General features: G+C 41.7%; 1 protein-coding gene across 1 annotated transcript; it reads right to left on the bottom strand.

The window, feature by feature from the left end:
• Positions 1–934: 934 nt before the first annotated feature.
• Positions 935–13,394, bottom strand: ap1s1 (adaptor related protein complex 1 subunit sigma 1). The gene is made up of 5 exons (XM_062384486.1): positions 13,227–13,394; positions 8,990–9,168; positions 2,652–2,760; positions 2,042–2,179; positions 935–1,122 (listed from the first exon to the last, which is right to left on the bottom strand). Exons 1-5 carry the CDS (start codon positions 13,227–13,229, stop codon positions 1,075–1,077), a joined length of 477 nt encoding a protein of 158 aa, XP_062240470.1. The 5' UTR covers positions 13,230–13,394; the 3' UTR covers positions 935–1,074.
• Between the last annotated feature and the right edge of the window lie 371 nt (positions 13,395–13,765).

Raw genomic sequence — 13,765 nt, 5'->3', positions numbered from 1 at the left:
TCCACATCCTCCATTATTACATAACCATAACAAACACGAATCATGGCAAATCATGGTTACCAAAGCAGGACTGCACGGACAACATCTTACTTTAAACATCTGGTGATATTTTACATGTCAGAAAATCTCATGTGTAGGTCAAAACTGATAATGAAGTGATACTTAACAGTTTGTGTTCACTTGCGTGATATAGATCATTCCTCAGAGACACAGAGCTCTGTGCTTCCCAAGAACCATGAGTAACAAACTGCTCCAATAGGAGACATTTTCCATCATTGACAACAGGCACTGTAGTTTCCATGTTCCCACACACACCGTCCTGCTGCCACAAATATGAACTAATCAGTCACTGCAAATAAAGTAGTCCCCAACAAATTGATAATGTTTTCCTATTTTAGCAATAATTGTTAAAACTACAGCATTCACCTGTCACATTTTTGGAAATTACAGAACCTTTGGAAAAATATATCTATGAGCTGTTGTTATTTAAGATTTTCCTCCTACGTTGGAATCAGTGAATTTGTGGCTGAGAGCCACAGACAGAGGAGGGATGTTTAAGTGTTCAGGACTGCACACACTCACTGCTGGTTTTGATCTTTCATGAGAATTATTTAAAATAGAAAACAATGTAGAGCAACAGCAAAACTCACTACTTTAGTAATGTCCTCCTTTTTTCTGTCTCAGAACTCTAATGACCAGTCCACAATCAGAGTAACTCACGATTATTCTTGACAAGATGTGACAGTTCAACCTGCAAACCTGCCTCATAGTGACTCAAACATCACTTTCCTCTGTGGCCTCTCATCTTTACTTTCTTACAGCAAAGACAAACTCCATTTCTCTCTCTCTCTCTCTCTCCTCTCTCTCCTCTCTCTCCTCTCTCTCCTCTCTCTCCTCTCTCCTCCCCCCTCCCCCCCCCCCCCCCCCCCCCCTGGTTTCACATCAGTCCCCAGAACCAAAGGTACACAGAACCAGTCAGTCAGTCCAAGACAGTGAAATCCCAGATGCTGTCCCATTCCCTCACATCCATCTCTCTACCTTAGTATCTATAATCTCTCACAACAATGCTGTGTATTATGCCAAGCCCATTTCCTCCAACACACTCCTGGGAGACTCGTCCTCCTGCAGAGGGAAACACAGGGACATCACAATGAATAACTCAGTTAAAATATTAAAATGAAAGCAAGATATACACTTTTGACATTATTATATTTAGTCATTAAGTCAACATTATATTGAGTGTGCTCGCTCTCAGAGGTACAGACACAAATCACTACATCAGTCAGGCCAGAGGCCGGGCTGCTCTCACGTTCCTCCCACAGCTTCACTAAATTATAACCTAAGGCTGGGTTTCACACCTCTGTACTTACATACTGAGTACACTGTGTCTGGAACTAAATTGTGAAATAGATTTTGAATGATGTGTGCCCACTGCATCTGTTAAAGTAAAAGATGATCTAAAAAGGCAAATTAGATCAGTGATGGCTTTTAGAACTCAGGCCTCACAGTTATTTGCCTCCAGCAACCACTCAGTTTGCTGCAGTAAATACGGTCAGAACCTTCCCTCCTGCATGGAATTATCGACAGAGAAATGGTTTCAATGACATTGACCTTTGACTTTTTGGATGTAAAATCCCACTTTTATCCAGTGAGAAATGTATCTGAAAATGTTTGTTTATTACTACCCTTGATTTTTTTAACTTTTAGCACCAAAATCGATTCAATTTATTCTTTCAAGAGAACACAGGTATTTAATTTGAAGAAATTCCCTGAAGGCGTTCCTGAGACATCTCGAGAAACCCGAAGAGAGAGAAAAACAAAGCTTCATGAAACCTTGCGGTAGCTGGGTGCACTCCTACAGATCCATGGAATAGATTTTTACAAGATGTTTTGTGATAATCTAAGCCCTATGAGACAACTGAGAATTTGCGAATATGGGCTGTGCTAATAAATCTGATTGATTGAAAACTGACAGTATCAGGAAAGGAAATCAAACCTTTCTTGATGGAGGTGGTGGATAAAACCCTTAAGCCAAGCTTACCTCCTGCAGTATGTCTGCCTGTTCGATGGCTTTGAGGACGCTCTTCTTAGACGTGTCCTGGATCTCTCCTCCCATTAGGAACTCATCTAGAATGAAGTAAGCCTTCTCAAAGTTAAAGATGATGTCCAGCTCACACACCTGTAACAAAGTAAAACACAGGTCATTCATGCTGCAGGAAAAATCTTCACATAAAATGCATACAAGTTTTCTTTTCTTACTTCTTGCAGGTTGAAAAAGGTCAGAGTGGAACTAATTTACAATCAGCTCTGTTTTTATACATCAGGTTAAACAGACCTAGGACTTAAATTAGACATGTTTGTCTGTAGGATCCTTGCTCTAAACTAGGGCTGGGCAATATGGGGAAAAAAATCCTACGATGATCATATCACAAATTTTATATATTGCTATAAAAAAACAAATAAACTGAAAAAAATATATTTTTATATTTTTTTTAATCACCCAGCCCTTCTCCAAACACGTACAGATCCTCGGTCAGATTTTGGGTGCACGGGTTTGGAATGAGCAGTGAAGTCCTCAACTGTGAAATCAACTACAGAGAGCTTGCAAACAGACCAGGAACAACACAGAGATTTAGAGATTAATCACTTACACTGCCAAAGTATTTATCAAGCAGCTCTACGAAGCGGTGAATAACCTCCAGTGTGATCAGCTCATTGTCCTGCTCTTCAATTGCACAACAGAAATACAAGCTGGCATACCTGCATGAAGAAACACACACACAAAAACAGCATATCAATACAATAACACGACACATGGTGAACTTACAAAAACACAAATGAAAACATACAGGGCCCAACGTTACACCCTGAACAAAGCATATCTGTTGGTTTCAGACTGAGACAGGTTTCATATCATATCCAGTAGCCTCGTTGCACTTACAAATATTGGAGCGTCCATGATCTTAAAATAAGCTTTGCTCAGGCGCATTGCCATCTTGAGGCAACCAAAAACCATTTCATATTTTCTTAAGCCGGTGACACAGTATTTCACTGTTATCTTAATGGGATAGTTCACCCAAGCAGTAACTCGCTGATCTTTTCTTGCAATACTCACGATTCTCGCAAGAACTCGCGATAGCTGAAGTTGCTGCAGCAGTAACTAGGAGGACTACAGCGAATATTTAGGCTAAGGACATGGTGTAAATGACGGCGTTTCAAGTCGAATTTGAATGTTGGGGCTTATGGACACCTGCATGACACCATAGGAGCAGTATGGAGGCATTTACTTCAAATGTATTGGATTTGGCTGCAACGCTGTTTACCACTGAAACTAGAAAGGTGTTTTGTGGACTCACACACTTCACCCACCCTTCCATGCTCATAGTGGTGAGTAGATAATGAGTGTTTTTCTATCCCTTTAAAGCTTTTCATGAAGACAGTAACATGTACTTACATAGTTGGGTGCACAATGAGCACACACTGCATTAAACACACAGATTGTCAAGAACACTTGGTTTTTAAAGGGAATGTGAGATGGTCATCTGATAGGTTTATTGTGCGTTTCAGATAAAACACACCCATAGTAAATTAAGACTAAAGGCTACATTCAGACTGCAGGCTCAAGTTCCCCTCATATCTACGGTCTGTTTTTTCCTGACAGTGTGCAAAAGTCACATTAGGTTTTTAATCCAGGCTGTTAAGACGTTCTACCAAGCCCATCCAACATGTTCTACTGGGAGAAGCTGGAGTCACCAGCATGCCCTCTGTGCCTGAAGAGAGCACATCCTCAGCTGCTGTTCAAAAGCCCTGAGTGAGAGGCCCTACCGCTGGTGGCCTGGCCAAGTCCTGAAGGCCATAGTAGACACCATCTGTGTTATTAGATCAGCCACTTTAACAGGCTCTGCCAAGTGAAGAAGACCATCGCTTTCATCAGGGCCGGGGAGAAGCCAACATTAGCTGCCAAGACCACCTCCTCTAGCCCGCAAGCAACGGCAAAAGACTGGGAGCTGAAAGTTGAACTGGGGAAGCAACTGAAGTTCCCAGAAGCTGTTGCCACAACAGCGTCAAGGACAGACATGTTGCTGATCTCGGAAGCCTCCAAGCAGGTCATTCTCTTCGAACTCACGGCTCCCTGGGAGGATCACATTGAGGAGGCCAACAAGAGGAGGAGGGCAAAGTATGCTGAGCTAGTCGAAGAATTCCGAAGCAACAGGTAGCGGATGAGGTGCGAGCTCATTGAGGTGGGATGTAGGCAATGTAGGGGTCGCAGGCCAGTCCCTCTGCAGCGTCTACAACATACTGGGCATCACAGGAGCCAGTAGGCGAACGGCCATCAAGGTGGCCACCAAGTCAGAAGAGTTTGCATCAAGGTGGATTAGGGGAAGAGAGCCGTGGGTTGGGTAGCGCTACCTGGACACAAGACAGGGCCTTATTAACCCCGGTTGGGTTACCTGGGGGAGGGTGTTTGATTGTTGAAAGACCCGAAACACCTGATGACCCAAGGTAACAACACTGATGATGTGTCCAGGTGCCTCCCAAGGTAATGGTTTTCACAAGCTAGGGGTGAGAGATATGTTGAAGCCAAACTTGAGGGCTCATATCGTAACCAATTAGTGTTTGAAAACATCTTGCAAAAAATGGCCAAACAGGGCATTCGAACCATAGCTACAGAGGAAAATTAAGTTACATTCTAAAGTTAAATTAAACTCAAGGTTAAATTCCAATCTAAAGACCCAATCCAACGAGGCAGTCGTGGTTGGCTGATCTGATCATCTGTTGTAGGGGATGCATCGAATTGTGAGATGATAGAGCTGCTTGAGAGCTCTGTCGATATAACCGGAGAGAAGCCTGAAGAGGACCTACTTTCGCTGACAGCCACGATATTATTGATAACAGCACGGTTAAGTTAACTAACTACCTCTAAGTCAGGGGTGTACAAACTACGCCCCCCCGGGCCAATTGCGGCCCGCCATCGGTTTTTAATTGGCTTGTATCAAACTCTAAAAATAGAATGGACTATGGCCCACTGTATTGCACTTCTTAGTTTAAACACTAGGTGGTGCCAAACTTGACCTGGCTCCTGACCTGCCAGCTGTCCCTCAGAAAATTTGAGTTGCGTTTTTCATCTTTCGGGTCCTATCGCACGCGCCCCCCCGCCCCCCCGCCCTGAGCGAAGCTGTTGAGGCGCACTGACGATGTCCGCCCCGGTCAACACTCTAAGTCTGAGCTTGTCTTTGTTGACACACAAAGCAGTGTGCTGTTCTCAACTTCCTATTCTGATGTTTACATAATAACTACCCTCAACTACTTCAACCCTGATTCTTTAAACCAGTGGTTCTCAACCTTTTTTCAGTGACGTACCCCCTTCGAAGAAAAAATTCTGCCGAGTACCCCCTAACCAGCCCAAAGCATTTTTGGTTGAAAGAAAGATGTAATGTGATTTATTAAGCCTTGTAACTAGACACATTCAAATTTAAAACTCCATCAATGTCCATAACATTGCTCATTTGTAGTGGTCTCTATTGAACTATTTCGAAATAAAAGATATAAAAATAACTAAAGACTTTTATTATTATCTCAATATAAATAAAGATTTGTGCACCTCAAAATAATTATCAACTCTTTTGGGATCATAATAAAGATATGTTCTCAAACTGAACTCATGAACTTAATTATAGCTAAACACTTCTTCCCAAAAAATAAATCATTAACTTAGTTTTAAATTAAAGATTAGCTCAAAACATATTTTTTTAAATATTTATCATCTTAAAATATCTTCTTTAAGGATCGAAAAGAATACTGACAGGTAGCTTGTTTCCGTTTGCTTTCGGGGAGGCTTTTCGCATCGTGTCTTGAGATGACCTGAATTCAGAAAGTTTCCTCTTAAAAAACTCAGGTGGCTTACCAACATGACTTTCATGTTTTGTCTGGAGATACCGCTGAAGATGTGGTGGCTTAATACCACTGTTGGCTAATCTCTCCCCACAGAAAAAACAAAAAGTGTAAATAACCCAATCTATGTTATTGTTAATATTATTGAAGTGTCTTTCTGTTATTTTATTGTGAAATATTTGCTCGCTTTAAGGTCATACAATTTCATTTCTGCTTTTGTATTACATGCTTTTATTTTGAAAGGGTACCGGTAGAGACGCGGACTTCTTGTTATGAATCATTAACGTCACAACGGAAAACTTTTACGTTTTAGCGCCCCTCCGAAGAGGCACAAGCTCTCACGGTGTTGTTTAAGGAAGGCTCTCTGCTCTGGTTTCGCCTTCTTTGGTACTTGTCCCTCCGTGTTTCAGCAGCATTGTTGCTGCACTTCAACTCGACTCCATTGTTGAAGTTTTCAAGGCAGGTGATGACAGGTGGCGCGTACCCCCATTTGAGAATCACTGCTTTAAACTATCAGTGGACATCCTGTCCGCCTGTTTCATGTTTATAAAAATAAAAGATGTTGGACAAGATCCTGTATGAAGTCTGATATGGAAACCATCAACTCCCAAGTGTACAATCAGCCACCACACTTAACGATTACAAAATACACAAATAAAAAAAATCATTGACAAATTATGAAGGTATTGAATTTGATTTGATTTTTTCAAATACGCAGACAGGTTGTTATAATAAGTTTCTAGCTGTAGATCAATCTGAAGCCATATTAGCCTAAGTCCTCACAGCAGTAGTTTTTTTCTAGGTTATAAGGGATTCACAGCTATCACGGTCTGAATGTTTGTAGTTGATTTTTGAGACCTAGACAATTGAACTGGCAAACCAGAGTAGCAACTGGAAGTCTGGGCAGTATGATCTGAGACCCGTCTATACAGTGTTAACTTGTTAAAATAAGCCGTTTAGATAAAATATTAAACTCTCTCTTATGGCTGCAGCTGGAGACACTTATTTTGTCTCATTCATGTACTGATTACCTTCCCAAATAACTACTTTGTCGACAAAACATTAGAAAACAACTAAATGCCCATCACAATATCTAAAAGCAATAAATCAATCAAATTTTATTTGTATAGCCCATATTCACAAATTACAATTCATCTCATAGGGCTTTAACAGGGTGTGACATCCTCTGTCCTTAACCCTCAGCAAGAGTAAGGAAAAACTACTAAAAACCCTTTTAACAGGGTAAAAATACGTAGAAACCTCAGAGAGAGCCACATGTCAGGGATCCCTCTCCCAGGACGGACAGAAGTGCAATAGATGCCACGTGCAGGAAAACATCATCAAGATTAAAGTCTTCAAGATTAAAGATTAAATTCTCTAGCAGCATTTGATGAGGGTAAGCATCCCGAAGGACAACCCCAACATGACATGCCAAGCAGTCCCGCTGCAATCACAGTCCATGGTCAGCAACCAGCAGGACCACGATCCACCATCCAGACCAGAACGCTACTCCAGTCCTCAGTCACTGTCCACCACCACCCACCACGAGCCGCCACCGCGGTCCTGGTCCAATGCCCGTACCCGATGCCAACGCGACACAGGGTCCGCCACCACCACCACAATCAGCCCACACGACACAGAATCTGCCACAAAATTACTTTAATTTATGATAATACACATTTCATATATTATATATGTATACAAATTATACTCAAAGACCAAGTGCAACTGTCATATATGGAAACAATATAAATATGTAATAGATATATAAATATACAATTTTGTAGAGATTGAATAATGAACTAATCGTTCAAGCTCAACTCTAAACCTGTGTTATATCCTGGTTGTAAACTGTGGAATTTAATTTAAAAGATATCCAAGGCTTGTGAGAAAAGGCAAACAGGAGATATCTGCTGAACCGCAGATCCTATTCTACAAGTGCAGTGTTCCCTCAGTCCATCTCTACTGCAGGAATTCCCTTAACACATCACCCACCTAGCAACCCACACATACATGCAAGCATGCGCACACAGACACAGGCCGATAGGTTCTTTGTTTTGTTGGTCCACCTCTGCATTCTGCTCACAGTGCTGAGCCTTGACTCACTTATTTGTGTGTGTGTGTGTGTGTGTGTGTGTGTGTGTGTGTGCTTAGATCGATGAAAACAGAATGCAGGGTGTAACCTTGTCCACCCACCTAAAATCTAACGTTACTCAGCTACTCAACTTTTGTTGATCTCTGTGAGATGAACTTAAGTATAGTGTAGTGTTTTAAGTAGTTAAACAAGTAAGCATAAATGAAAATATAGCACAAGCCTATTTTGTGTGACAGGACAAGTCTAAGGGCAATTAACTTATTAAAGGAAAAATAACCAATACAATTAATTGTGTGACAGTTCCCAGTGAAAATATTACCATTAAATAAATGTAATTAAGCCGTTGTCTTAACTGTGTTAACATCTGTACAGAAATTTGTCATCCTTTGCTTAGATTAACAGCACTGCCTTGTCAGGTTGTGTTTGGCCTTGAGGTTGGTCTATACCCCAACACACATCAGACCTGTCTACAGAGCTAAAATTATTTATCAGAAGGTATTTTGCAAAGAAGACATTTTAACTATATCCCCGTAGGCTTGAACATATTTAATATTATTCTTGTAAGCTTTGGACAGAATTGTTCATTTACAAATGCTTTGTAAATAATTTGGTTATAATGATCAGGCAGTAACCTTACAAAATGTATTTTGATAAACATTACTAAAACTAAAAAAAATAAATTCATGAATCAAAGAGGAACCTGAGATTCATTCAGTATGTACTGATTGTTATAGGTTTTTCATAATAATAATAGGATCTGAGCAGTTGCTGCTCCACTGGAAGTTTTGGCCAAATATCAAATGAAACTCTTGGCTGTTGTGTGGTTGTCCTCTCTTTAAGCCCGTGTCTAATATCATTCAGCCAATGAGGTGACAAACTCTTTTAAGTAAAGTACCTCATTAAAGAATCCCTGACATGGACACTTCTGAAACTTCTGACACTTCCAGCGACCCAGCATGACTGAGAAGAAATGAGTGGCAGTTTATAATTGAGTGTTTTTACCTTTTATAGACAATCTTGAGGTCCCTCCATTCTAGGAAGCTGCACATCTTTGGTTTGCGGGCCAGCACGATCTGCATCAGATCCCTGACCATCTTCTTCTTGTCACGCTCAGATGTGGCTGTGTACCACTTCTGTAGACGCAGCTTCCCCTGCCGGCTGAAAAGCAGCATGAACCTCATCTAGCCACAGAAAGGATACAGGAGACAGATACAGTTTAAAACAAGGAGAAGAATGAGAAGAGGATTTATACACATTCCATATTGACTTTTGTACAAATAAATAAGGATATGTAATCAATATTAACAATTTGGGGTGGACGATATATCGAATATACTGTATGTATCATGGCTTTTACCACGTGCGATGTATAAATTGACTATTTAGCGTCCATCGAGTATAAATTGTCACATGAAGGTTTTAAGCAGCATGAAATTCTCTTTTAGTTTAGCTTCTCTCGCTCTCTCTCTTCTCAGGCCCACCTCACAGGAGACTGTTCACTCACCCCCCATGCAGAAAACTCTGCATGGGGGGGGAGTGAACTGTTTGACATTGGAGGGAGACTCAGAGAGCATGGAGAGAAAGTAAGTGAAGAGTCCCAGCGAGTTGACGCGAGTTCAGAGATGGTTATTGAGAGTTTGTTCATATTCTTTGTGAACGCTGAACTGGACTAATCAGTTTACAAAAGATGAAAGTGAACGGTATAACTCTGGCGAAGGTTGACGCTTGTGTGTGTTGTGAGATGCTAGGTGCGTTTAAGTGAAGCAGCCGGTCAGTGATCAGAAAAATATTGCAATATTTGTTTTAGGCCGAATCGCCAAGCCATATTATCGACTACAATTGATGGTAAAGGTCTTTACTTTTAAAATAGTTCTCGTGACAGTACTGAATACAATCTGGAATCGGCAGGTGAACTGCGTTTGCACAGACTTTTGGCGTTTTTGCGAGGAATTAAATGCGTGCCCTATAAATTCTAGAGCTAATCAAACTTACTCAAGTGATGAACGAGTCCTAATAACTTCTGTTTAGCGTTGGTGTTTATTGTTAAAGAATAAAGTGAGCGCAGGTCAGTTGGGGAATGTGGAGGGAGGACACTCCGACAAGATATATTGCAGCGGGACTGCTTGGCATGTCATGTTGGGGTTGTCCTTCGGGATGTCTACCCTCATCAAATGCTGCTAGAGACTTTGATTATTGATGATGTTCTCCTACACGTGGCATCTATTGCACTTCTGTCCGTCCTGGGAGAGGGATCCCTCACATGTGGCTCTCTCTGAGGTTTCTACGTATTTTTACCCTGTTAAAAGGGTTTTTAGTAGTTTTTCCTTACTCTTGCTGAGGGTTGGGGACAGAGGATGTCACACCCTGTTAAAGCCCTATGAGATGAATTGTAATTTGTGAATATGGGCTATACAAATAAAATTTGATTGATTTGATCGATTGAAGATAAATGGCGGCTCGACTTTTCTGCTCTAATCCTGAAACTGTAGCTGTAATCATTTTGCAGGAGCAGGCTGCTGTGAATCTAAACTGGGTCACATAATGCAGTGACTTTGATTATGACAGCTCTAATAAAAGCCAATCTAATAAAAGCAACCATGACACAAATCTACTGTAAAAGAAAAAAACAAAAATAGCACATTTCATTAGGTTGAAGAGCTCAGACGCGTAATGTGGCATTCTTGGTAAGGCTACAACACATTCTGCTGCACTGAAAGTTCCCAAGAGCCAAAGTGCCCATATTTTCTAGGTTGAAGACATGTGGAACAACCGGGACTGGAAGGAAAACTAATTTTAATGGTTGGGCCACACTAGGTGTGTGTTCAGAGCATGGTGGCTGCATCACTGACCTGCTGCATCTTGCGGACGTCTGTTGCTCAAACAGATGGGTGCCTGATGTGGAACTCCTACATGAGGTTTCTGGTATGAGGACTATCCTTGAATAAAAGCAGGCCTATTGGCTCAACTAAAAGCCAGGGCTCTACGGTACAAAGGTGTGAATTATTCAGACCTTACTTGACAACAAAAGTCTTGTTCAACAGAAACACTAGAGTGATTTCACTTTGAAACAGTATGAGAAGTGTTGAAAATAATGATGTACGTTACATATTTGATAGAAAGGCAATGAAACTGTGGTGAAAGATCATTTTCTATTTAGCTGTGAACCACATACAGTTTGTGGAGCAAACTATCTGAAGAGCAGCAGGCCACACAAAACTGTAAAACGCAAGACGTTCCCTGACACAAGCTCAGGACACACATCTAGTGCGCCCCAGGTGTCAGTGTCATGTTTGGAGAAAGAAGTTTCTCCAAGTAGGAAGTTGGGTGCTCAACCAGAGATATTAATTAACTTTGTACAACTAATGTTTATTAGTTCTTTACAACAACTCCGCTATTGACCACTTAACAAGCTGATGCTAAGTAAAAAAAATGTATAGCTGGTCTAGGGGATAGAGTGGGTGTTCTGCAACAAGAGGGTTGCTGGTTCGAATCCCACTCTTTCCCATCTGCAAGCCTAAGCATGCCTAAGTTTCTTTGGCAAGATACTGAACCCCTAAATGGCCCCCCATAAATGTTGAGTGTACTAAAAATGTAAGTCGCGTTGGACAAAAGCGCCAGCTAAATGACATGTAATGTAATAATGTAATGTAATGTTATGACAACTCTGCAGCATTGCTCAGACTCTTGGCTTTTATATGCTATCAGACTAACTGCCAACATTACAAACTGGTATCACAAGTGAATTGAGTGCAGTGGGAAAAAGTTTTGCCTGCCTAGGCTGTGTGGGTGGAGGCTGAATTATGTTCGTACCTCTGTGCTTGGTGTAGCTGGGTGCTGTCACTGCTGAGACTGTTCAGTCGAGGGTTAAACTGAGCCCACGGGAGCTGAGCTCCGCCTCCTCCAAACAGCACCCTGCTGGAGCCCTGCTCCATCTGCCTCAGCATCACAGCACAGAGCCAACTCATGCAATGCCTGAAACATAGGCTTTTCTCGTGCTGACCAAAGGCATCAAGTGGATTACACTTTTCAGTTTTGCTTCTCAAATACTTAAGATAATAATAATGATGACATCAATAATAACGATAAGGATTATTATTATTATGATCAGCCATTTGAAATGTCTTGGGGTATAAACTAGGGATGCTACTTTAAGGAAAATTTCCTACAGGCCAATAACATGTAGTCTTGCAGGTTTTACGGACATTTTTAAAGAAGTGTAATGCATAAGCATCTGTGGAGCACTTACTTATATCTTTCATGTTAGATGACAAGAAAACCAAATCTAATTGTTTCTAAAATTCAAAATTTCTACTGTAAATTTTTTTGCAGTAGTGTCCCTCTGCCCTCAGGCATAGCAAGCACAGTAAACTGCAAATGCTAGGAGCAAAGTATAAGGTTCCTTATGGTCGTTTGTGTATATTTCATAGTTTATAATAAAAAATAATCATCCATTGACAAATGCAAAATCCCCAAACAGAACTTAAATCCTGCTGACCAACTCAAATAATCTGAGGACACTTCACTTTTCAGGAGATAACCAGTCCGCTCACAACACTTCACCCAGTATAAGCATAGCAACCGTCATCTCATTATCAGGAAACCTGAAGTAACAGTAGGCATTCCAACACCCATCCTCATCAATAACCAATTAGCTGGAACGGTTGACAGCAGCAAATAGATAGAAAGCAGTTCTGAATACCTTCTGAACACAACGTACACTGAGCATATGGTCACATGCCTCTAACCGTGAACTGTGACCATACTTTTGAAAAATGTCATTCAAGAGAAATTGGGCCGGTTATTAATATTCAACAATTTAACATTTGATGTGTACTCTAACCGGATAAAGGCCTAATGATATTAAAATGATCAAAGCTGTAGTTGTTGGCAGGAAGCTAATGGCAGCCCCCTTCATTTGTTGACACAACTAAAGTCTGAAGCTGAACCCGAGGAAGCTCGACAGTTATTCAGACCTGAAATAATAAGAATATCTCTTCGCCCATCTAAACAGTACCGGGTGCCTTAAGTATGTGATACCTGGAGGGGGGGTTGCAGGCACAGTGACGGGACTGTGTCTCCCCGCCAGCTGTTAAACGGCCTGTTAGCTCGCAGGCTCCGCCGACAGGAGCCAGGTGACGGGAGCACAGGTGGAGACTTCCTGAAACCATACACCTTGCTAGCATTAGCTTAGCAGCTCGCCCCTGCCTTTCCTGAACCGATGAAGTCGCGCCCAACCTACCATGTTATCCGATTCCCGCGGAGCTCCTGCGACGTTACGGGCGAACCCTTCCCGTGTATTGACCGGTCCGACGGGGAAACACACACACACGCCGCAGCTAACAACGACGCTCCATGTCTGTCAGATGAACCGAGCAGGACTCGCTGCCTGCTGCACTCAGCAGTTCCGCCTCTGACGATCATGCGCAGAGTGCGCCACATGTCTCCCTCAGCTTCGCCTCTCAGGTGACGCCTCCACCAAGTCCCCGGTCTTACGAGTCCTTATAGTGGGGTTCCGTGTATAGGCAATATGTAATTTTCATTTCAAATTCATGCAAAAGTTTCGTTTTCACTTCTAAGTTGTTTGTAAGGGTCTATAGAACAATTTTGTAGTATGTATTGTAATATGAACGATATAACCCATATGTATACGAGTGAGGCAGGATTGGTCCAATGCTACCTTCTCCTGCATGTGAGTTTATGCGTAGCCATTCTTGGTCCAGTCCAGGCTTCTGTGTTGTAGGAAACGGAAAAAGTGAAATCCCAGTTCTATGGAAGGAT

Source organism: Platichthys flesus, chromosome 24 (genome assembly GCF_949316205.1).
Source record: "Platichthys flesus chromosome 24, fPlaFle2.1, whole genome shotgun sequence".
Taxonomy (NCBI): Eukaryota; Metazoa; Chordata; class Actinopteri; order Pleuronectiformes; family Pleuronectidae; genus Platichthys; species Platichthys flesus.
The sequence above is the reverse complement of the archived record's forward strand: the minus strand, read 5'-3'. Positions and strand labels throughout refer to the sequence as shown.

What these genes read in the sequence shown, in the direction of transcription:
- ap1s1 (XM_062384486.1), bottom strand. An exon ending in CTCAAGATTGTCTATAAAAG is followed by an intron (nt 2,761 to 8,989) that starts GTAAAAACACTC and finishes TTCTTCATGCAG; the next exon opens with GTATGCCAGCTTGTATTTCT. An exon ending in AGGCAGACATACTGCAGGAG is followed by an intron (nt 1,123 to 2,041) that starts GTAAGCTTGGCT and finishes TTCCCTCTGCAG; the next exon opens with GAGGACGAGTCTCCCAGGAG.